The following is a 26,336-nucleotide window of genomic DNA, read 5'->3' as shown; positions in this document are numbered from 1 at the left end:
AAAGCTCTTCCCCAGGCAGACTGTATGTAGTCTTTTATCCAGTTGGCCTCGTTTAGCGCATTGTTCTCAGCCACCGCTCTTACATGTACTGTATGGCATGACAGTTCTGTTTTGTAAAAGAACTGCATTTCAGGGCAATTCACGCATTTAAACACATTTCATACTTTTTGTATTGAAGAAAATAGTTTAAATTACCTCTGTGTATGCCTTAATTAACAATGCATTGTGCTAGAAGACAGATTTCATTTAAACCGTGCGCTTGAAGGAGCACAATGTAGCGTCGGCTGAAAAGCTCTCAGCACTTCAAGATATAATGGCTAAAACTGTATAGATCCACAAAAAAACTCATTCTGGCTTGAATTTTAAATAACACTTCACAATAGTATCTTGTGTCAGCATTTTACTTCTCTTTTTGTCTAGAGGGCCAGATTGGTCTGAAATAGCCTTTGTGGGTTTCCTGTTGTGCTCTGAGTCAGTGATTTTGTTTGTTAGTCACGATTCGCTGCTTTTATTTTGTTTCTCTGTAATTGCCCGCTCTCCCTGAGCTTTGTCTTTTGTTGCACACTACTATTAATTCAGCATGTGTGATCATTACGTCCTATTTAGGTGAATCAAATAATCCTGACCTTTGCATATTGCACTGGCTTAGTGAAAACTAATGAACACAAGATCTGGTAAGTGCTGTAGACCAGCTCATGAAATTTGCTTAAACCCATCGTACTTTGCTCTAGGATTATTATTATTATTTCTACATAAAATGAAAGCTTGTTTGAAGTCATTTTCTTGGTGGGGGAAACACTTTTTGGGCCATGATACTATAATTCAAAACTCTATTCTCCAGTGACGTACTTTGTCACAGATGACCGTTATAATCTTGGCAGTTCAATTTTTATAAGTTTTTATGCAGAGAGCAGCACTTTTGTCCTTTAGAAATTTGCTTATACTTCACCCAAACATGAGAATTTTATTATCCTTTCTTTTGAGGAACTCAGAGGTATTTTGAAGAAGTAATTTTTTGAAGTACAATGAATGGAGACTTTTTAAGCTCTAAACTCTAAATTAGACTCTAAATTACATTATATTAGTTATTGCATGTTTCACACCACACTAGATAAACGTGATGTTTTATTACCTTGGTTGTTTTTAAGTATTGATATTCGATGGCTTTAAGTGAGGAACAAACCAAACATTTCAAGTTATTATTCATTTAACATTCATTTCCCCTCAGTGTGCTCAAGATGTCTAATTTGTGAATGAAACATACTTTTGAGTCAGATCTTTTCACTGAAACACTTGAATCAGTTCATCAAACCATTTTGAATGATTCATTCACAAAGCAAACTCTGTTTTTCAGATTCAGCTCATTGATTCACTGATCCAGTCACAGCAGTTCTTGTGTCGACAGCTCACTGGAGTCTGTTTCTCACACAGAACAATTGTATGATTCAGAAGGTCTGGAATAAAGCACAATTGTGTGGACCACATTAATGGTTCATTTGCCTCCTTTTTGAAACTTGAAAGCTCCCCATTCATTGTAAGTACACTGAAAAAAGCAACCAGTGTGTTATTTCACATTTCTGTTTTTGTGTACCACAGAAGAAACAAAGTCAAACATGTTTGGGATGACATGAGAGTGATTAAGCGAACAGAATTTTCTTTTTTGGGTGTACTGTCCCTTTAAACGCATTCTTCAAATCTCCATTTGAAACAGCCATATATGTTACATGTCTCTCCGTTAGTAGTAGTCTAATGACAGATACAAGCTCTTTAGCAAAGCCATCATTTCCTGCTCAGCAGAAGCCCAGCTAGCATAAGCATTAGCCGCTCAGAAAGAGTGACTGTGTTTGATGACTCATTCTCCACCACTCAAACTTATGTCATCTCTCCCTGTGTGATAAAGGCCGCTTCCTCCCCCTCTGTCACAGACAGAATGATTGCAGTTGAATAGTCGAGGGGGGGGGGGGTACAGAGGTAATCCTAATGCTGCAGTCATTACTTGCAGAAGTCCAATGCACAAATGTATGCCAGTGGATAATGTCTGCTTATGTCTGTGACAGCTGAACGGGTCCTGCAGCGAGTGCTAGAACTGCGGGGGTGGAGACAGACAGAGAGAGAGGGAGAGAGAAAGGAAAGGTGGGATAAAAGAAGCATGAAGACAGATCCTGAAAGAGTGAGGGAGGAAAAGATAGAGGCGGAATGATGACAGGGCAAGAGAAAGTGTGGAGAGTGTACAGAGTGAGCATGTTTGTGTGAGTAAACGAGGAGGGGTTTTGTTGTCCATCAGAGAGATTGCCCTGGATTTCACTCTGTCAAAGCGCTTCAAATCAGCATTACTTTGTTATATTGGTAATAAAATGAAACTCGGCCCTCACGTCACAGAACAATAGTGCAGAGGTTAATGCCTGAAGGCCATCTGCTAACTTACCCCTTGGATTTTCCCCTTTTTTCATCGGCATTTAATCAGGATAATATAATTTCTGGACAGAATTAAAAGCTGAACAGTTGAAGCTCATTTCTGGACAGTATATACATCCATCTGGACTATTACTTTGATTTGACCTCTGACTTTGTATGTAGACCTATTTAATTTGTCGACATGGCGGAGGAGATAAGAAAAAAGTTAAATTCATTATTTGGTTCAAAAGGAATTATTGAAGGCCATTTTGTTGTTTTCTTTTAAGTGGGAAAATGTACAGTATTGTAAAGTATTTATATTATTATTATTATTATTGAAATTTATTTTATTTTATTATTATTGAAATTTATTAATGAAGTTTACAAACTGTACAAAATAATAACATCCCATACACTTTAAAAAAACTGTCGAGGATAAAAAAAAAAAAAAAAAAAAATAGCTTATTTCTATTGTGGTCCTCACTGGTAACATAAAGGATGGAAACTATGTACAGAAGTGCAGAAGAAAAAAAACAGTATCTCCTAGGGCTGGGTAAAAAATATCAATATCTTGATATTAATCGATTCTCATTTTTACGGAACGATATATAGATTAGTATATCCTGTTTTCAATTAATGGACGGAACGTTGAAGGGTACTTCCCATCCAATATATCGCAATAAGCATTGTGCTTTGGTATTAAGGCATTTTGCTAAATACATGCACCATATAACATATTCATTTACACTATTTAGTTTTGGTTCTTCAATGTTTAATTTATGTTTGAATAAATCCATCAAGTTTTTATGACACCATTGTTTATATAAAAAAATAAAAAATTAAAAAATGAATTGAAGTAGTAATATTATGTAATTGTAAATTTATTATTTAAAAAAAAACTTCATTTAGTGTAATTTTAACAAATTTAACCTTCAATATTATAGTAATTTCGTACCAACTGACTCTCATTTTACAGCATTAGTTGAGAGATTTTTTTTCCTTGAGAAAATTTGGCATGTGCTGTACCTGATATGTATCCAAAAGAATCGATATTGAATCGAATCGAATCGCAAGCTTGTGAATGAGAATCAAATCGAATCGTGAAATTTGTGTCAAATCCCAGCCCTAGTATCTCCTAACCAAATACAATTTTTTTAAAAACTTAATCAAAATTCATATTCGTTCACTACCAGAATAAAAACTTCCTGATAATTTACTCACCCCTATCATCCAAGATGTTCATGATTTTCTTTCTTCAGTCGAAAAGAAATGAAGGTTTTTGAGGAAAACATTTCAGGATTTTTCCCCATATAGTGGACTTAAATAGGGGTCCAAACTGCAGCTTCAATGCAGCTCTACACGATCCCAGCCGTGGAATAAGGGTCTTACCTAGCAAAAAGATCGGTCATTTTCTAAAAAAAAAATATATATAAATGCTCGTCTTGCACTAGCTTGACCTTCTGCATTATGTAATCATGCATGTGTAGCGTAGGCGGAAATACTGACCTAGTGTTTAAAGCGAATGTCCAAAGAAAGTCAAAAACCCTTTACAAAAATAGATAAAACGATGATGTCAGGTGAAGGCGATTTTTAAGTTGGAGGAGGAAATGAGATGGAGTTTTTTGCCCTACCTTTTTGAAATGAACTACACAGACGAAGAACTAACCGCATATGACTTTTCCAACGTGATTACGCAATGTGTGAAGACGTGCATCGCAGAGATGCGAATTTGTGATTAAAAAGTATATAAATGTTAATTATTATTTTAGAAAATTGGATGGATGGATGGATGGATGGATGGATGGATGGATGGATGGATGGATGGATGGATGGATGGATGGATGGATGGATAGATGGATAGATAGATAGATAGATAGATAGATAGATAGATAGATAGATAGATAGATAGATAGATAGATAGATAGATAGATAGTCAGTCAAAAATACATGATTGAATGTAAGATGTAATACAGCACTGCTCCAATAATACAAGTGATATGTCCGTCATCTAGCCCTAAACGCGGTCTCTCTATTATCTTTTCATATTATCTCTATTATCTTTTCATCATGAAGGATGAGTTTGATCTTTAAAGAAATCTCTGCTCGTGGCTCTGATGATAACAAGACGACCCCAGCATCATCCTCTCCACATACATAGCTCTCAACCTTCTGTTAGCATTCAGTTTAATTGCTCCTCAAAAACCACAACTCGCTCCAGCGCTTGGGATGACTGCCACTGACCTTGAACTCCTGCTCTGATGGAAAGCTAGGTTGTAAATTAACCGCCTGAGGACATCTGAAGAGCAACAGACCATAATTTGCTCTGATTCTGTGTCCAGGTTTAGAGATGAACTCTTCCTTGCTCATCTGGACTATTGTTGACTTGGTTTAAAGCTTGTCATTTATTTGATATTCAAATATTTTCTCACAGATAATTTGCAGAAATAGCTATTAGTAATCATTTGTAGATTAATTTCTCCTGAATTTCTCTGGCTCTGTGCTGCTATCAGTTGAAGCAAAGCTCAGACAAAGAAAATAAGAAATGGAAATTAAGTTTAAACTAAGAAATGCAGTCACACTGTGATGTATAAAGGTGATATATAAGTCAAAATTTCTCATCTCATAGAAAAATAGTCACAATTGTGAGATATAAAGTCATACTAGGAGATATAAAATAACATTGGGAGATCAAAAAATCACAATTGTGAGAAATAAAGTTACAATTATAAGATAAATTTGCAGTTCCGAGAAATGAAAGTTGCACAATTATGTGAAATTAAGTCTCAATATTTTGTGATATATATTTACTTATGAGGTGGAAAGCCCTATTTTATTTTAATTTATTATTTAATTTTATTTTATTTTGATTTATTGTATTTTATTTAGCCTTATTTCATTTTATTGTATTTAATTTCATTTTATTTTACTTTATTTTATCATTTTATTTTACAGCTAATGACCTGAAATTAATCTTGAACTGTCAGAACCTTTGGATTTATTTGAACAGCCCTATTTAATTATTTATTTGTTTATTTTTTTTTTTTGGCCCAATGACCTGAGCCGTAAATGAGTCATGCATCAAAATACACCCACCTTCTCAAATCACGGCCAAGTAGTTTGCGCCCACACTAACTGGCCTGTAATATTCCTGATCTCATTCCTCCTCTCGTCCCCCAATAATTCTCTTCCCTCCTCTCTACTGTCCCTTTCAATAAAGAAACATTGGCAGAAAATGGACACATTTCCAGTGCCACTATGAGAACTTCCTCTGTCCACTTTCATTGTGTCAAGGTCTGCTGTAATACGACTGTCCCTTGCAATTACGTGCAATTCAATGTTCGGTCCAGAAATAACTGCATTTTTATAATGGCCACAAAAAATAACTGGAAGCCGAGGTCTGACTTTTCAAAAAGTGAGGCTAATATCTAGTGTCCTGACCAAATGCTAGTACAACTGGAGTATTTTAATGCACTTGAACCCAATTATCTCCTGTCACCTGTCAAGTGTCGACACAGATGCCACACCTACCACACAACATCGTCAGCGTTCGTCAGTCGAGGGGCTAATTGAATTCATTTTCAGAGCATGTACCGACAAAAACTACCCATCCATAATTAAGTGCATGCTGATTCATGCAAGACGGACAATGATTGCCACAAAACCAATGACTGTGACCAGAATCGGAACCTCATCACATACGATTTTTTCAGGAGGCAAACAGCTGCAAGCTGTAAAGGTCAATTGGCACTCTTGTCATTGCTCACATGCGTTTGATGGGGAACTAGACCAAAAAAGGAGGGAAACAATAACAGAAAAGAGAGAAATAGAGAGGGTGTCAAGTGAGCTTATATTGTCATTTTCTCAGGAGCGGTGTTCACCGACAGCTGAGCCTCTCTCATTAGGACGTGACTTTTTTTTAACACTAAAAGTCTTCTCGGTCTCACAGTGCAAAAAGCCTGGCTTGCAGTTGCAGGAGCTTCTGGGGAGGTTCTTCTTTTTTATCAGAGAGGAGGTGGTGGGAATGTTAATTCTTCCACCAGATTAGATTTTGATGATGGATTCTCATATCGTCATGTTAGTTAAGCAGACATGATGAATATAACTGCCGTGCACCTTGGACTCCCAACACCTTGGACTGAAGTAAGTTTTAATTGCATCTAAATGTGGCATGGCTGACTGATTATTAATGATCTAATATATTTTAATGAAGGCATAATTGCAGTTAAACCCTGACAGTAACAACCCACCTTCTCATCCTCTCATTCTCAAAGCTGCAGAGTAGAAGAAGAAACTTCTCGAGAGGATTCTCCCTCGCTGCAGCTTTTTCTCACTGAATCAGAATGAGCATCATTCACAAAGTTCCACACATCCTCCACCACAGCGATCAGCAGTAACGTCACTGTCACAAACTAGTCAGTGTGCTAGTGAGCTGGAAGCACTGCTATTCTCAAGCATGTGGTCTTCAGTTGTGAAACAATTCTGTTTTATGAGTAGCGAGTTGTGTTGTGAGATGCTGCAACATTATTGACAATATTTTAGTAATAAGAACTTGTATGTACAGTATTATATGATGTTTAGAAGTAGAACAAGCAATGTTAGATTCAAAAATTATTGTGTGTGTGTGTGTGTGTGCATGTTTATGTGGTTTATGAGGACACAAATTTGTATAATGACATGGGTATGACAGAGGTATTACAATATGAAGGTGGTTTATGAGGACACTGCCTATGTCCCCGTAATTCAAAAGGCTTAAAAAAAACATACTAAATGGTGTTTTTTTTTTGAAAATCTAAAAATGCACAAAGTCTCCTGTGAGGGCTAAGTTTAGGTGCAGGGTTGGTGTAGGGCAATAGCACACACAGTTTGTTCAGTATAAAAACCATTACGCCTATGGAGAGTCCCCATAAGCCACAAAAACCAACGTGTGTGTGTGTGTGTATTTTATTCACATTTTTTCCTCTCACTTAAGAGTGTAAAACTCTTATTGTTCAAAAATATGGGTTTGGTTAGAAGTTTTCTTAAGTTCACCAAAGCTATGTTTTTTTTGTTTTTTTTTAAATGCTGTAAAAACAGTAATATTATAAAATAGTGTAAATTGTAAATTGTTTTCTAGTTAAATATATATATTTATTTATTCCTATTTATTCTTATGATAGCAAAGAGGGCTTTTCAGCAGCCGTAATCCATCACTCCAGTCTTCAGTGTCACATGATTCTTCAGAAATCATTCCAATATTGGTGCGTAAGAAACATTTCTTATTATTATCAATGTTAAACAGTTAGCTGCTTAATATTTTCTGTGGAAACTGTGAAACTGTGTTTTTTTTTTTTTTTAAGAATCTTCGATGAAGGGAAAGAGCATTTATTTAAAAATAGCATTTATTAGAATATTTTTGTGACATTATACATATCTTTTACTGCCACTTTTGATTAATTTAAAGCATTTTTGCAGAATAAATGTATTAATTTCTTTAAATGTAGTAAATATATTAATTACTGAGCCCAAACTCTTAAATACTAGTGTTATAGGCTACATGTGCATATTCTATTTATCTGTAATGTAGCAACCTTATTCCATTAACTTGTAATGAAACATGTACTGCCACCATTTATTTATTTATTTTTTATTTTAATTTTTTTTGAGTGGCTTGCCCAACATTGCATGTTTATTTATTCAACAGTTTGACTAATTTGATTACATTTTTTTGCTACAAATGAGTTCAGTATTATAAACATTTTACCATGTTTAAATCCGTTTGGATGATTTCTCCTAAAATAAGTGCAGAAAATGCAATAAAAGCCCACAGATTCCATCTGGGCCCAGTGATAAGTAATTGCAACTTGGACGAGCTCTAAGTAGAACTGATGTAGGCTTTGAGAAGCAGCTACAAGAGAGTTTTTTTGGATGACGGATACTTATTCAAAGTGACAAAACACTGGGACGGCTCATATGCAAATAAGGATTCTGATGTGGAATATAAGAGCAGTGTGGATCCTCGTTATGAGGGAATAAAATTGGCATCCTGATTAGTGGTGTGGAACTGGGATAAGCGCTGGAGAATAGAGGAATATGCCTCTCCTCGGATGACACAATGCCAGTGTTCCATGCTCGATGTTTGCTTAGCATGGCATTCGAAACTGGCTGCCAGCCTAATTAGCAGAGAACTAATTTATTCCCAATAGTATTCATTTATGAAAAAGAGAGTATGCTCATGCAAAAGTCCTGAGTGCAATTCAAAGTACTATCATCATTCATGCATCAAGCACAGCTTTTAGTCTCCGAAGAATTTTCCAAAATAGAACAAAAAACTACATTATTGCTTTAGTTAATATTGGATGCAGATTCATAAAGAATGTTCTCTAGGGACTTGTTAATTAATAGGTTCATGTCGCAAATTCATGTGTTATCTTCCCATTTGACATTAAAGAATTGAAGAAATCAATTAGTTAAAATCATGTTTGTTTGAACATGAAATCCAAATTGATCCTATTTACTTTCTTCATGCACATTCCTTGTCTTGTTGTAAATGATTCATCAGTGGATGGTATTCTGAAGACAAAAGTATTTTGATTAATCTTCTTGCTCTTCACTGAAATAACCTTACCTTTTTGCTGCTCACTTCCCATATGGCAAAGAAAAATAATCTAGCCAAACTATATGCTATTTATGTTGTAAACAGTGATTCTCAATAAAATACATTTTGAAATTGAAAATAGTTTAGTTTCAACCTTCACATACCAAAATACATTTCAAAATGTATTTCTGAGGCACGTTTTGTGTTATATACAACAAATAAAATCTTTCTTCAAATGTGAATGTATTTTCTTGTATTGGAATATATGGAGGATAAAATATATTTAAAAAAATGTTATTTTATTTTAAATATATATTTAAAAAAATACACAAATATATATATATATATATATATATATATATACTGTTATGTTTGAAAACGTTCAGGATTGTGTCCTGTTGGACTCTGTTATGTTATGCACTGCGAGTGACAGGTTATGGTGCCTTTAAGGTTTAAAGCAGGGATTGACGGAAAAGGTCGTAAAATTGTAAGGTTGTTGGTATTCAGTAAAACGCCTAAACGAAGCTACACGGTGTAGTTATTGAGTCCTATCTAAACATAACATATACACACATACGTACATACATATACATATGGGTCAGGCCATATTTTTGTACCCTATATGTTGATTAGATTATAATGATAACAATTATAATCATATTAATTATTATTCTTAATTTTTGGCTCCATTCTGGATTGTACTGCAACACACACTTTGCATGATCCAGTCTATTTATAGTGGATAAACTCCATAAATAAAATAGAGCTTCATAGAATATCATGTTTTGCTCATAAATTTACTAGATTAAGCGTAAATGGCTTCATTCATGTAGACTTCAGACATGTTGCAGCTATTAATTGCTGAAAAGCACATAAAGCTTTTACTCAATAACGGCTTGTTACCATGCAGCGAGTCAATATGATACACAGCTGTTATTAAAATGTGTACACATTCAGTGTGCTACCATATTGTTTGATGTACTGTACATTTATTAGCAATTTGGGACTGTTCTTCACCTCCTGTTGTAATGTTTCAGCCAGTCGTTTATCTGTTTTTTCTTTCCACTTGCATACACAATTGATTCCATTTCAGCAAACGTCTTTTCCTGTTCTCCCCATATTGCTGAAAATCGATTTGCAAATACACACTGTTGCTCACCGTCACCTGTCTGACAGCGCGAGTGTGCGATAACCGCCATGACTAGTCTATCAAACCCTCATCCATTGGCAACATGTCAGCAGGAATTGGTTCAGTTTGGGAAACTCAGCCGTGAAATTCAGAATGACAAAATGCGGTGGGTCCGGGCTCCCATCATTGCCTGAATAAAGTCGTTGTGGATACTGAACTGTTGACCTCAGCTGCAAGAGATATTGTATTGCTCAGAATGTAATCCACTCACAGCGTGGGACCTCCACATGTTTGTCATTTGAAGTGGGGAAAACAAAGTGAACAAACCTGTTTTTACAAAGCTTTTCTCTAATGGCTCAATTGCTAAAGCTTGTTCTTGTTATTTCATAAAACATGCTTCAGTCCACTCATTCTCTCTCTTTTTCTTTCTTTTGTTCTCTAAAAAAACGATGCTTATTTCAACTTTAGAAAGCATTAGAGCTTTTTTTTCTGTGTGAACAAATGCTCATATTTGAAAATGCTCATATTTTGCTCTTTCATTATTATTTATTTAATACATTTTTATTTAATATGTCATTACAATTTTTATTGTTAGCTTGAATAAAAAGATTAACCCGCAATTTTTGGACTATATTGGTATGTTTCCCTTTAGCTTTTAAAGCATTTTTTGTAAAGCGCAACTAAAAAAGCTTGTGTAAAAATGATCATGTCTTATCAGTCATTTCAGAATGAACTGCAAGTCTGCTTTTCCTTCACTCTCTGATTGACTGTCTCATCAAAAAATAAAAAACAATTTTAAAAATAAATAAAGTGCTCTAGAACATTTTGTCTACAAAAGAATTTGTACACTAAGACTTTGTCTACTACTTAATTTCAGTAATTTAAGTTTGCTTTTAGATCTTTAAAATTGTGAGAAGCATAGATCCAATCTGTGTCTGGTATAGGAAGTTAATGTTCCTGATTTCCAGCACTTTTAGACAGTGGAAATATGTGCTGTTTAATGTGAGTATGGGAAATTGGACTGAGATGAGCATGCTGCAAATGATTGCCACTGTGGGTTTGAGATGGAAGGTAAGTTTGTGTATGCTCACAGTGAAGTGTGAATAGTCTGAATTACTGGACTGCATCTCCGTATTGCCTGTACTGTTCCTTTCATCTACTGAAGACATCCTAGATAACCATACAGATGATAGAATTTCAAGAAAAATGGTCAAATTCATTATTTTGGGAAGATGTTATTGCATGGCCATAGCAACCATTATGAATCACATTTTCACTCATCCACAACTTTTTGTGGAGATAATCATTTTTCATTTTCATTTTCAATTTCCATACTTCAGTGTATCAATGTCAAATCATATATTTTTATTTTATTTTATTTATTTGTTTTCTTGACCAGTTGGTTAAAAGGCATTTTGATGGCTCTGAAAAGTTCAAGCTCAATTTGTTTGGAATTTTATCATCCAAGGCATTGAAATTCATGCTTTTTAAAGTATCCTAATACATTTTGGGGCCACTGAAAATGTCCAAATGATAAATATTCCGGTAACACTTTATTTTGATAGTCCACTTTAGACATTCTACTAAAAGTAAGTAACTTTGCAACTATATGTCAACTAGCAGTCATTAGAGTATTAGTAGACTGTCTGTTTAATATCTTCTAAGACTTTATTTTGATGGGTCCACAACATACAACATACTGACTATCAGAAACTTTGCAAGTGTATGTCAGCTTATTCTACTAACCCTAAACCTACCCTACTGAGAGTTAGTAGACATGTAGTTGCAAATTAATGAGAATTAGTTGACATGTAGTTGGCATGTAGTAACAAAGTTACTTACAGTTAGTATAATGTCTAAAGTGGACTATCGAAATAAAGTGTAATCAATATTCCGGTTTACACAGAGATGGTGTAGTATATACAGTATGTGATGGAAAAGTAAAAGTAGAATGCGGTGTGTGAATTCTGTGCATTGGGCTCTTTCTGTAAGAGCGCATGACTCTCAGCGGACATTAATAGAAGTGCTGTGCACTACAGTAACAGGAAGATTCTCCAAATCAGACAGAAAAAGTGCAAACGCTGTGCAGATGCCAGCGCCCTTCTAAGGACATCATGTTATGTTTGATGATGCTCTCCCGAGGCTGTGCTCTCTGATGGTGTGCATCATGGTGTATGTGCGCGCGTTGGCTCGCAACTCCATGAATCACTGATTCATGACAGGTCACCCTCTTATGAGCAGATGAGTCAGCATTTTTTCCCTTTTTTGCTGCTGTTTTGCTGCTTCACAGTGAGTATAAAACTTTCAAATCCATCTGTGATATCTGTACAGCAGTAGCACAAAAACGCAACCAAAATTATGGCTTTTGTGGTTTTTGAGAAGGAACTTTGGTGGTTCCTGTCACACACAGTCCACTATACCATAAAAAGTGTTGATTTTGTGAATTAATCTTTACTTCAATGAAATTTTATCTCTTACATATTTAGTTCATACTTCTCCAAATGAACAGGTTTCTCAATTGTATTGGTTTTATTGACTCCTGTAGACACCTGTGTAAATACGGGCTTTGTGTCTAATAAGAATGTTTGTCCTTTTTCAGATCCACCCGCGGTGGAGCCGGTGTATACAGAGATCAGACAGGGTCTGGGACGGCCGTTCTCACTGAGCTGCAGGGTCTTACGTGCCCACCCTTCAAAAGTACTGGATTATGAATGGAAGCTGGGCACCAGACTGCTCACAGTGGGCCAGCTGCATACTCGGGATGAGACAGAATACCACGTAAGGGCCCTTAACCGTGAGGGCTACGGCGCGTACACTTGTGACATCAAAAACGAAGCAGGAGCTGGCCGATGTACTTTCCTTGTCACAGGTAAGACAAGTAAAATTCATGTGTAAATGAAAGAAATACTGCTGCTGAACATATAACATATATATGAAATAACCCCCATATATAGAATACATGAATCACCCCTAGCAGATCTATACAGGTGGAGCTGGGGAAGGTGGAGGGTTCTGAATTGCGTGTTGCAACTGCTACAGCAAGCACTGGCTGCTGACACAAAAAGAACCAGTCATTGGCACCATGTGATAATGATGTCATTATATCAGATTGAGTTAGACCTGTTGAATTGTGCCATCTTTTGTGAAGTTTTATGACAAAACATTGGATTTAGTATATCATCTGAGTTTTTGAAGTTCACTTCTTCTTCTTCTTGGAATTTTTAGTTTTAACAAACTACTCACAGTATTTATGCTACAAAATGGCATAGAATACACTAGTACATAAGAATATGAATTGGGACACATCTCTTTATTGAAATGTAGTCTAAATGGAATGCCACATTGAATAATGGGCTGAATATTATCATTGCTGTGATATTCAGAGCAAGACAGAGCAAAACTTTTTTCCTCATGTGCTTGTTGCTTATACATTCAAATATTTTGGTTCTGTTTTGGGTCGCCATTTGATTTGCAATGTCAAATTTAAGTCCTAAAGCAAAACCAGTTGAGAATCACCAGTTTACGGTATATTTGTGATTCAAAACTGTTCCTGTTTGGCAAGTGTAATTTATTGACAGATTTTTGTGCTACAATCACATTTAATGATGTAGAAACATTTCTAAAGCACCCTGTTTAAAAAAAAAAAAAAAACTGACCATTAAGCAGATGTTGATTTTGTCCTGGAAATATTTTCTTGTATGCATATTACACATTAAATATGCAGTCATTAAAGGGGTGGTTGACTCTTTTTTTTTTAGCAGGTCCAGTGTGTTGTGATTGGCTAAACCGCCTCTTGTGCGTGTCTAAACATCATGCTACTCACCTCAGCGGCATGTGCTCCACTTGTATTGTAAACAATGACGTCGTCAATATTGCTTATCAATTTGAGCCCAATTGAGAAGCAGAGAATATTAGTGAAGAGAATCGTGCAGAACCTGTGCAAGCACGGCTCTTAATGGTGTTTTTTGTTTGTTGTTGTCTCATACTTTATATGCGCTGTTATTTGTAAATGCCACTGCTTATGTTAGCTTTTAATATATGGTTTTATATTGATTAAAGCTTTAATACAGTACGGTAAGCGCATCTGCGTCCATGTTTAATGCTTTTCATAGCTATGTGAAACATCTGTCTGTCTATGCACATAAAGTGTATAATTGAAGAAAGTTCATTGGAGCTGAGCTAATGATCTGAATGAGAGAGAGAGAGAGAGAGAGAGAGAGAGAGAGAGACAGATGCAGAGCAGAGCAGGCGACACGAGGAACAGGAACCCAGGAAGTAACTCGTTGTATTCCCTACGAGCCGTTTTTGTAGGCATTAAACTGCTATAATTTTAAAAGAAAATATCTCCGTTTGGATTGAACTTTCAATGTCGTAACTTTGCAGATTTTGTTTATGCTCAAACAGCAACATTACACTCTAACTAACTTTAAAAAAGTGAAATCGCAATCAACCACCTCTTTAATAACATGTAATGCTCATCTCAACTACAAGCGCTTAACCACAGAATAAATTAAACTGTTTGGATACAATACTAGCATTAGTCACTTTACTGGTAATTCAAAAGCCACACTTGCTTTTCCTTCAAGTTTTGGCCCAGATAAATCCAGTCTACCATGTCACCTGGAACATTTGGTTCAAACGGTGGAGCAGTTTCTCTTTGATTTCGTGCCACCACATAAGTAGCCTGATCTCATGCCTGCTACTGCACCAGATACTTGTGTTTAGAAATGGGAACTGCTAGCTCGTGTTTTTGCCCTCCCTGCTGTTGAATATTCATGGCTGAAATCCCAGCTGGTTGATGAGGCATCCTGGACCAGAGGAGGATGTGGGAGAGAGAGAGAGAGAGAGAGAAAGAGCTACCTGCTTTCTGATGCATAGGTTATTCTTGGAGATGTTCACCCCTAATCATTTAATTTGCATTGACAATTTCCTGCTCTGTTCAGCAGGCATAAAAGAGGATTAAATCACTCATATCCACTCTCCTTGTATACTCATCTCTCTCTCTCTCATTCTCTCTCTCTCTCTCTCTCTCCTCTGTGCACTTCTGTAGGGCATGCTGAAGGCCATTATTTTGCACAAACCATGCATCTATGATGAGCCTCTGCTCACTGTGATGCAGGAACATGCTGCACGAGCTTGAAGCTCTCATTTATCGTTGTCATCATATGGGTTTTTATATGTCTGGGCGTTAAAAGAGCACAAGCCAGAAAATCCCACGTCGAGCCTGTTTTATCGGAGGTTAAGCTCCTATAATGTTGTATCGTGAAGAAAGCCTGATGGATTCGAATGAACGAAGGCGACGGTACCGAATGTCACATGGCCACAGGGTTTTGTGTGACCATTGAACAAATGGCCAATACAGTCTCAGCATTCACTTCAGAACTACGCAGCACTAGGCAATGCAAACCCAACAGGTGTTACCAATTAATGCAGCAGAAAGTTCAGTAAGTTGAGAAAAAGCCCTACAGGAGTATCATGTACCTATGTTCCTGGCTCACATGTGCCCTAGGCAAAACAAAGACATGGCCAAGGAAAAACAACTTGTTTTCAATGTATGTATGAAGTGTGATACTGTAGTGAGGCTGTTTTTGTTTTGCACATGTGCTGACTAGGGATGCAACGATACCGTTTTTTCAAATCCGATCCTGAAAAGTCTGAGTATCTGCCGATACCGATCCAATCCGATACCAGCGCAGTTTTTTTGTTTTAAATCGATGTAGAATTTCTATACCTCTGTGTGTCTGTGTGTGTTACTCTTTTGTGTGTTAAACACAATCTACTACATATCAATAACTTAATTTTAATGAAAAATAACAAATGAAAAAATATATAATCATAATCTATGACAAAAATACTATTATAAACTTGGTTTATATTATAGCAACAGATACTCTAGAAAAATCATGGGTGCACAATAATTTTATAAAACCTAGTGAAACATTTTTATTTACAAATAAAAGTGAATAAGTGTAGGACTAAATCTGGTGAAATAATACACATTGCTCTTTGAATTGTTGTAAAATAAATTCATGAAAAAACAAGCAAATACATTTATATATAAATATATAGGCTACTATAAAATTAAAATGCATTTCTTTTAAATCTATAGCACAGTAATGAAGGCAGCAACATATGATAGATAGGACAGAACAAGAAAGACTGTTAATAATCTTTCATTGCGCAAAAGTAAGGCTCCAATATAGAGCAGCAGAAAGGGCTTATGCGCATCCCGTGCGCAGAATGATGGAACAGCTTCAGAACACTTGAAATATAGTGCACGAAAACTTTATGGTGCTTTATAATGTTTTTGTGCCTTTCGTGGGGCTCAACAATAACACAATAGTATACGCACAATATCGGATTTGGATCGGTCTCAACTGATCGATACCCGATCCGCAGAAAATGACCGTATCGGAGTCGATACCAATCCTGAGTATCGGATCAATGCATCCCTAGTGCTGACCGTTCAGATCCTGACCTAAAAGCCAAGGGCCAGACTTACTAAACAGGGCGAAATAGCGCAAGAGCGCAATTCCAAAACAGCACAGATGGGAGTGGAAAATTCTGCGGGTGATTTACTAACAATGCGCACATTAAAGAACACAGACACAGCCAGATCATTTCCATAATGACCAGCGCAATGTGGGCGCCGCAGCATAAATGGCTGCCCACTGCTCTGGGTGTATGTTCACGGTGTGTGTGTGTTCACTGCTGTGTGTGTGCACGTTGGATGGGTTAAATGCAGAGCACAAATTCCGAGTATGGGTCACCATACTTGGCAGTATGTCACTTCAGAATCAGAATCAATATTTTAGGGAAATAGTGATCCTGTGATAAATAGAAAGTTCAAAAGAAAAATTCAGTAAAAACAAGGGCTGTCAAGAGATTCACATAACCTTATTAATCTTTGATTAATTTAACATTAAGACAAGAAAAAATGTGTGTACAAGACAAGGTTTAACAAATAGCAAAATGTGTACACAGTGTTTTTGTTTATTTTTTGGAAGATGCATTCAGGGTCACTTGGTTAAAAAAATCGGAGTTGGTTTGCTTCAGGGTGCCTGAGATATAGGGATGATGGTCCAGTGGTTGATGGGTTAGTAGGAACTCCCCACTAGCTGATGGCTGCACAATGCTAGGGAGGCAAAAATAAAGTATTCATGTGCTGAGATTTAGTATGAGCACAGGTTCTTTGTCGTGACAGTGCTGTTATGTGTTTGACAAACACCAGGAACCAGCTTCAATTTCACAAGTATTCATGTCCCAGAGGTCTCCTGCATGGTCTTTGAAGCTAAAACCTACACAATAGTGTCTACATACACAGACAAACACACATATATCAAGGATTAATGGAGGTTAGTGTTAGTTTTAAGGAGTGTTGAGGGTGTACATGCTATACCAGTGCCAAAAATGTTTATATAAGGTATCGGTTTAGTATCTGTTTAGATACTGAAGCACCTTGAGATGAATTTAATGCAGAATTTTTGTACATTTCTTAATATGATGGATCGAAGATTTGCACTTTAAAGCATGTGTACGTTTCCATTATAGAGCATAGTGGACTCACTCTTAGAAATCTCGGCTGCAGGAATTTATGGGTTTCTTTTGCCTTTCTGATAAGTGACAACTGATCCATGCAGTACTGTCTTTTTCCATCTTAGGCTGAATTATGAGCTCTGTGTTTATGATGCTCCTGCTTTTTCTCTCCACCTTCACTCAAGCATTGATTCCCAGAGTCAAATTTATCCCTAAGCCTTAAGCAGAGTAAACTCGATGGACCCATTAGCATTGGCTCTAGATTTTTCCCTCTCAATAAGCCAGGGATAGAATAAGTGCTGGTGACAGGCCTTATCCCTGACCTGCAGACATCAGCACCTTTCCTTGCTCCTCTCAATATAACCCTCCAAGACGTTTCTACAGACTTGGACGTTGAGAATTTCTCTGTCGAGAGGTGAGCCTCTGGACGAAGTGGCCTGTCTGACAGAAAGAAGCTGAAGAACCGTGGAAAATTTTTACAAATAAAAATAGTGTAGAAATAATATAATTTACTGATTTTTTTTACAGCTTTATTCTGCTGGTCATAGATTTTATTTTATGAATTTGAATTAATAAAAACATTTTGTGACAATGTAGCCAATTATTTACAAGCCAATATTTTATTTTAGAAACAGAAAAATTATCTTTATAAGAGAATGCTCTAGGATTCAGACATACAACCACTCAACCACATTGTTGTTATTATTATTATTATTTAGTTTTTTGTTTATGGTTACTGTGCTGCCTTTGAAATGTACTGTAACAACAGCTATTTTAGACATAACATAGAGTTTCTTTTCATTTAATGAGCTTAAATTGAAAGCATGTGCTCTCTACAAATAATGTATTTGTTCTTTGTTGCTTTGATTCTGCAAGTGTTTTTTTAGCTTGGTGAGTAACAGACAGGCCTTGATGCAAAACAGTTTTTTCTTTCTTGTTTTCATATATTCTTTCATGGGCTTGTCAGGTTTCAGCAGATAGAGAGATGAGCTCTCCTAATGGTTTTGCTTTGTGTCTGTCTCCTTTGTATCTCTGATGGAGAACGCTCCTCTTTTTTTATCTGTTTTCCTCTAGCAATGGTTTGTAAATGCATCCACGGTATCTAGTATCACTTCAGTGTACCAGACGATTGACCTGCCGGTCTAAAAAGCAGTCTGTTTTTAATGATCTCTAAATATATACAGCATAATAGCAGTGAGGCACTTTTCCATCATTTTAAAGGAGTTGTTAAGTTTGTTATTTAGCCTTGTTTAGGCATGATTACCTTATAAAACAAAACCATGTAGTTTACTTTTTGTCCAAATGATTCATGAATTTATTTTGATTAAGTATCAGGCTCCAAGCCAGAGGGAATGAGAAATATATAATGTGGCATAAGGGTGTAGGAATTATCACTAATAGCAACTACGCCACCCCTGGCGAAACACCTGGGGAAATACTAAGCAAAGCAAAGCAAAGCACGCAAGCTTGTTCACTCCCACAAATGACCAAATACGAGGAGGCGTGGATACAGATCAATTAAATTTTATTAAATCATAAATAAAATTGAAACCAGGGTGAAGCACACAATAAAATGACGACAAGTGGCCCAGAATCACAACAATAAAGAAAGACCATCACAATCAATAAATTAAATTAAATCTACTAACTGAGCTGGGGTACCCCAAAGAGTGGGCAGGCGAAGCACTGGGCATTACAATAGCCCACGATGAACCAGCCCTTGGTGAATTAAATCTCACAAACACCCACACACTCTGGTGGAATTACACTGCAAGCAAAAACCTACACCCCACACTTTGGACAAAAAGGGAGAGCTTCTACTCCCACACCAACTAGCCCGCCCACTCTGGCTCACCCCGCTCCTAAAGAAAAAAATTATAATAATTACAGCGAGTCGATATTACTACCAAACACTGAATTAGATAGACTTTCAGCAAATCAATAACAAATCAACACAAAATCAAAACAAGAAGAATACAAAATAAATCTCTAAATTAACAGAAACTACCACTAATAATAGTAATTATTATTACAAAAAAATTATTTCACACACAAAAAGAAACAACTCCAATCAGAAACACTGAAACAAACACAGACAAAAACACCATTTCCGCAAAAACAGTAAAAGTAAACCATAAGAAAAACCAAAGCAAAACAGCAATGTCGGGGCTAGGCCATGTCACAGAGCATGTCACCCTTGCGAGGCTAAAATACACTAAAAGACAAATTAAAAATGTATACCTTTTTGAATGCCCGTAGGGGTATAAATCATTTTACATACCCTCAACTCGACTTCATCAAATATCCGGCAAACCAATCCCTTATACTGATCACTGAACGGAAAAAAGAGCACGTCATACAAAAGCGCCACAAACTCATTCATATTAAGTACCCACACTAATACAATTACATTACCCACCAAGTAGAGGAGCAGTCGTCTCTCAGGTCACTCAACATATATCTGCAGTCGTTTTCTTTCCAAACAGGCAATATAACATGGTCGCTGGGGAAACCAACCCTCTTAGGCAGTCATATAAACTCCACGGACCAACACCGGCTGCACAAAACCTTGTTAAATCCACGATACACATACCGACCATGAACTAAACACCAAGCACACATACCTCAGACTCAGAACGGCGGGATTCCAGAAGCGACAGTGACGCAGTGACACGATAACGTGGCATACCTCAATTCAGGGGGATGCCTTTTATATACACAGCGATATCACTCAATTAACCTTCCGAGTTGTAACTTTCCCGCGAACTGGCATTCACCACAATAATTTTACATATGCAGCTTTTAGCCAACACAAGCTACAAAAATCTTCACATCTGTAAATCTGTCTGAATTGTTTGTTTAATTTTATCAAATTTAACCGTGACCATGACTGAAATGAGATAGTACATAGTAATAAGCCATTATGTATTTGTTTTGTTTCAGGTAAAGCCTATGCACCCGAGTTCTACTATGACACCTACAACGCTCTGTGGCAGAACAAACCTCGCGTCTACGGCTTCAAACTCCAGTGGACTCAAATGAATCCCAATGCGGTCGACCGTATCATGGCTTATCGACTTGGTATCAAGCAGGTGAGTGACTCTGGACGTTTACTTAAAGATGGTGTCAAGTAGTTACCTAAAAAGAAGTTTCTTCTCTTCTTTTTGTTCTATCAGTGGCGTATTTCAGAATTCATAGCAGATGTAAGATGTATGGTTTACTCTTTGTATTCATATTGATTTTGTGTGGTATACCATATAAAGAAATTGTTAATGTGAAGTTTTTGGTTCAAATTATCTGATCATTTAAGAGACTTATTAACTTTGTGACATGGTCATGAGGGTCTGCAGGGCTCTATGACATCATTTCCTGTTGTCAGCAGTATTGTAATAAAAAAATGTAAATTAAATTAATACAATTAAATTGTATTGTAAATTATAAGCATGCTAGGATGTATATATATTTATTTATATTTAAATACATTTATTTACTTGTATTTCTTGAATAAATTACTAGGTGAAAAAGAGCATCATGTCATTGGCCCGTAAATAAGACTAGAACCTTTATATCTAAATTTTGAGGATAGTTTTTTTGCTTCTTCTTAAATAAAAATGCTGAATGTTCTGTTTACCAGAATACTAAGACATATTTTTAACAGTCACAATCAATGCAAATTAAATGCACCTTCTTGGCTGTGAAAAAGACTATGGGAGAAAGGCTGTGCTCATGGCAATATGTAATTGTTTATAGACTGTTCGCATCTCTATTGTTTTAGTGTAGCGTCCATGTTAATGGTACATTTGGCCTGTGTGCAGAATGGTGTGCACAACTGCTTATTACAAGTGCTAAATTAGTATTGAGTTAGAACAAGCTCAACTGTCAACATCCTACACATATAGGATAAGTCAAGGAACATTATTAGGATTCATGAGAGACATCTATGATTACTGTTTACGTAGTTCATGTCAGTGAAACAGATACGTTCTGTTTATTGAGTCGGGCTAATATTTGACCAAGAGCTTTAGCGCTCTGCGATGCACTTTACTGTTCTACCTCGGCTCGTGTGGTCACGCAGAGCAGTGCGGTTGTCAATTACGAGTCATCATCACACTGCTCTGTCACCCTCTACTTCACACTTCCTCTGCTCAGCTGGAATGGCAGCGTCCACGGCCATTTATAATGACATCATGTGGGGTGATTTATTTCTTGTCAGATTCGCCTTTGCTAGTGGCTGCCTACTGGTGCTCAAAGTCAATGCAAAGTAAACGTAGCACGTTTCACCATGCCATACTACTGTTGTTGTTGTTTTCGCCGTATCCTTTCCTTCCTCTCTCCCTCTCATTCTCTCAGGCTTTTTGCCATTTCCATCAAGGTCTCTGCCTTGCTTGTGTTCTGGGATTGCATTATCAGTAGTGTTTAGTAGTCTTAGCGCTCTGCTTTTAATACTGAAGGGATTGTTGAACTTGAGATGAATTTTGTGTTTGCACATGAGTAATGTTGTTTTCTAGACAGTTGACGCAAGAGATGTCCATGAACCTATTTTTAATGGCATAGTGTTAGGCTGATAGTTCATCCAAAAATTAACTTTAGGTCATCATGTACCCTAATGTTACTGCCAACCCGAACTCTGTCATTTTTTTCAGGAACACAAAAATAGAAATGTTTGAAGAATTGTTTGGAGCTCTTTTTGTATGCTATATATATATGCTCAGTAAGGACAATTACTGAGTAAAAGCTAGCTCCAATAAGACCATATAATAGCATTTCATACTATTTTTAAACTAATGGTCTTAATTGCAAGTCTTCTGAGGCCATATGACTGCTTTTATACTTGTGGTTTGTTATTTTTTTCTTCCTGGACCTTTGGAGATGGTCCAGACCCAACTCCTCCCACGTACCTTAACCTACCCATCTCCACCCCCTGATCCCTAAACCTACCAATCTCCACCCTCTAGATGTGGATGCAGCCCCGCCCCCTGGATCTTTGTTCTGCAGTGAGGGGCTACTGGACCTTTGGGGCTGTGGTCAATATCAACTTCCATTGTATAGAATTTTCTTTTTTATTTAAATGTTCCTGCTAAAATATACATAAATGTAAAAGGGAAAGGTTCAAACAGTTGGAGTTGGTCATTTTTTTATGGTTTTGAAAGAAGTTTCTTTCTAACAAGGCAGGATTTATTTGATAAAAAATATTGTGAAATATTATTGCAATTTAAAATAACTGTTTTCTATTTTAGTATATTTTAAAATATCCTGTGTTAAAATTTCAGCAGCCATTACATCACAGTCTTCAGTGACACATGAACCTTCAGAGTCATTTTAATATGCTGATTTGGTGCCCAATTAACATTTATTATTATTGTCAATGTTGAAAACAGTTTTGCTGCAGCTTAAATGGGTAGTTCACCCAAAATTGAAAATTCTGTCATTAATTACTCACCCTCATGTCGTTTTTAACCTGTAAGACCTTCAAAGACAAGAATGCTTTTTGTGGTAGTTGCGTTACTGTCTATGCAGAGTCAGAAAGCTCTCGGATTTGTTGTCTGTAAGATCTTATGGGTTATATCACTTTAATATTTTTGTAGTAAGCATGATATATTTTTTCAGGATTCTTTTATAAATGTCTCAACTGATTAATTTAACTGACCCCACACTTTTGAATGGTAGTGTATCTAAGGTCTGGAAACTGGTCACTATTTCTTATTTTTTGAATCACTTTTGTCTTCACTAGCTCGTTTTAATGGGCCCTACAGTGTGACAAATTACTTTTTAAAACTACAAAGATATTTCATTATTCTCTCTATTTATATTGGGTCACCAAGGCTGCATGTATAATGATTATAAAAGAATCAGCAAAATGGTGTTTAAAGTGGTAGTAGATGCAAAATAGCATGTCACACCGCAGCATGCCAACTACCCATCTGCATGTGTCCTCTGGAGTGTAATGATCTAGTGGATGGACTGAAGAATCAAAAAATAATCAAATCCATGCCTCCCATAATGTCCATGAAATGTTGCTATTGATGTCCTCCATTAGTTTTGCTAATAAATAATTTGAAGCATGTAGCAAAAAGCTGACTATTTTTCATAAGATGCAAATCACAGGCTTGAAAGAAAAAGGCTCTATCTATTTGATTTCAGATGATCATTATTTCCCAGCATCTGTCATTTCATATTTACCTTTATCAGCAGAAAGCATTTAATTCATTAACTCTAAAAGAGAAATAACAGCATGCGTGTCATTTGCACTATAGAGAGGACGCCTTGTACTATCCTTGATGACTTCCCAACTGAAAGCACACCTGGCACCGCAAAGAGAAAGAGAGAGAGTCAAAAACAAGAGAAGGGGCAGAAAACTAATTAACAGCTGTGTCCGGTGGGATGAAGCTGCTGTAATAAGATAAGCTTTACAGGAGAAATCAAGGATGGGACCCTGCAAACAGAGGTTAGCTGTGTGAAGCGATTGCGGGGGCGTCCGTTCGGTGCTTCCGTGTGTCTGTGTGCACGTGTGGGTGTGGAGCTGTGTTTTGTGCCTGCAGTGGGTAGTGATTGACTCATCTGTTGTGATCATGATGGAGGAGTCTAGCCTCTTCGCTAATTCCTTATATTCTCTCTCTACATGGCCTCTGCGCATCCTTTTTGTTCGCCAACTGTTGTTCTGCAGTTTATTTGTCCTGTTTAACATGCCGCTTTACCCCTACGTGCTCATCCATCCTGTTGTCTCGCCTGGTCACCTGTCGACGCGAGCGCCGCGCAACGCTCTGTGGGCTCATCGCCGCTTTGGCTAGTGACATTTCCAGGACGCGACGGGCATGGGAAGTCTTAGCCTGACAATCCTAAATGAGAGGGTTTGGAGTGTGTGCAAGCTAACGGAGACGCTGCCAGCCAAGCATATTAGGCAGCGCTTCAGTGCCTAACCCTGGGACGGGCAATTTCACTGCGGGGTTCTGGCGTGTTTATGGATCCCCTAGGAATGAGATTGCTTACCCTTGCTTTTTATAGCCTTCACGTACTATATTAACACTCTTTGAGGCTGTGAGCACGGACAGAGTAATAAAAACGATTATTTTGAATATCTTTATTTCCTTTTATGTAATTTCTAGTAAAAAATGTTGAACAGTGTATCCTGCGACCGGGATTCTTCAGTGCGCGTTGCTTGGTGGATAACAGGCTTTCAGACTGATTATTTCCTTTCGTTCTGTTTAAAATTATAGTGGAGAAACATATATGCCAAATGAAAAGATTCAGTAAGAATCAAAGCATTGGCTTCTATGGCCACTTGTGATCAGATTTCAAGATTCCTTGACTATTATGTCAGTGTGTTAATGCATCTTAAATACACATTACTGCTTCAAAAATGTATTTTCAAAATATAATTTGAATCTAGCATTTCATGAAATGCTTGCTGTTTAATCACTGCATGTAGATGTCAAGCAAACTAGAGACAGTCATTGAAGTCTTTTGCATGTATATCTAAGCGCTTTTCCTGTTTTTTTAACCTAATGTTAAAAAACAAGTTGTTTTAATGTTTTTTAACCTTAAAAACAGAATGTTTTCCTGTTTATTTATTTATTTTTTTACTTGTTTTAAGGACTTATGTAACTGTCATAGTTTAAACCCTTATTTTAGCGTGGTGAGTGATTGACAGGTAAGTAGTCAGCCCTTGTTATGGGACAACATAAATTCAGCAGTGTTCTTAAATCAGCCAGTATTATAGTTTATTTCATTTTACTTTTCAGTATTAACCATTTTCCCTGTTTTGTTGCATTGAGATTACATTCATCTAATGCACACTTAAAGTAAATCTTTAAAAACACAAGTAATGTGATAACACTGTTAAATGTAACCATTATCAATGATGTAATATAGCTATAGAATGAATAATAATATTAATATATTAGATAAAACATATAATAGTAAATAGTATACATTTATTATAAACTGCTTCTCTGCAGTGAAATTAAATTTCCTAATTTCCTAATCGAGCCTGATAATTATTACAGTACTGTGTAAATAAGGGTTACAGGTTTCAGTATTTGCTTTAGTTAGCCCATTTGTGCATTTTTGGTTGCAGTGTCGCTGGGATAGACATACAACCCCATGAAGATTTCTGCATAATCACAGATTCTATATAGAAATTATCTGATATTCGGCCAGATCCTCAAGGATTATTAAAGCCACTAGAGCTCTGGTCTCACAGCAGCAGTAAAGGCCAGCATGCAGCTATAGTTATGAACAGCCCTAATGTTTCTATGACCTCATTTTTCACTACACAGCCTACGTACTTCAAGTTTAACGAGCCCTCTTAACATTTTTTCTGTGCTTATGGCACATAACACGCTGTTGTAAAAGTCATCCTAACTTAGATGACATATAAGGTTAAACCTCTGCAGTGCTGCAAGTTGCTCCAGCCTTATGTTTAGAGGATGTTATAAAGCATGTTGTATAACGATTCAGCTTTAATTAAAGGGATTTCAGAGTTTACTTTAATGGGAATTAAGTGTCTTTAATGATATTGTTTTAGCACTATCTTTAGCTCCCAGGCTAGAGGAGAAATAGAAGCCTTTTTAACTGCTGCATTGTTTAGTTTTCCAGGCGTGGTAAAGGCATTTGCACATAAAGCTTCCAAATCCACATTACAGAAATCTAATTCCTCTGAATTCCTGATAGAAGACATAAACCAAATTTGGCTCCTAAAAGTGT

At 36.6% G+C, this 26,336-nt stretch overlaps 1 protein-coding gene across 2 annotated transcripts in view; it reads left to right on the top strand.

Moving 5' to 3' along the window:
• The window catches only part of mdga2a (MAM domain containing glycosylphosphatidylinositol anchor 2a), a 143,378-nt gene that overhangs the window by 80,591 nt on the left and 36,451 nt on the right, over positions 1–26,336 (top strand). For both annotated transcript variants that reach the window (XM_079386072.1, XM_079386073.1), the window contains 2 exons: positions 12,697–12,966; positions 20,577–20,725. In XM_079386072.1, coding sequence (XP_079242198.1) covers positions 12,697–12,966; positions 20,577–20,725 — 419 coding nt within the window. The remainder of the gene's footprint in view (positions 1–12,696; positions 12,967–20,576; positions 20,726–26,336) is intronic.

The sequence above is a fragment of the Barbus barbus genome (genome assembly GCF_936440315.1).
Source record: "Barbus barbus genome assembly, chromosome: 30".
NCBI classification, from domain to species: domain Eukaryota; kingdom Metazoa; phylum Chordata; class Actinopteri; order Cypriniformes; family Cyprinidae; genus Barbus; species Barbus barbus.
Note: the sequence above shows the minus strand (reverse complement) of the source record. Positions and strands in the feature narration are given on the sequence as shown.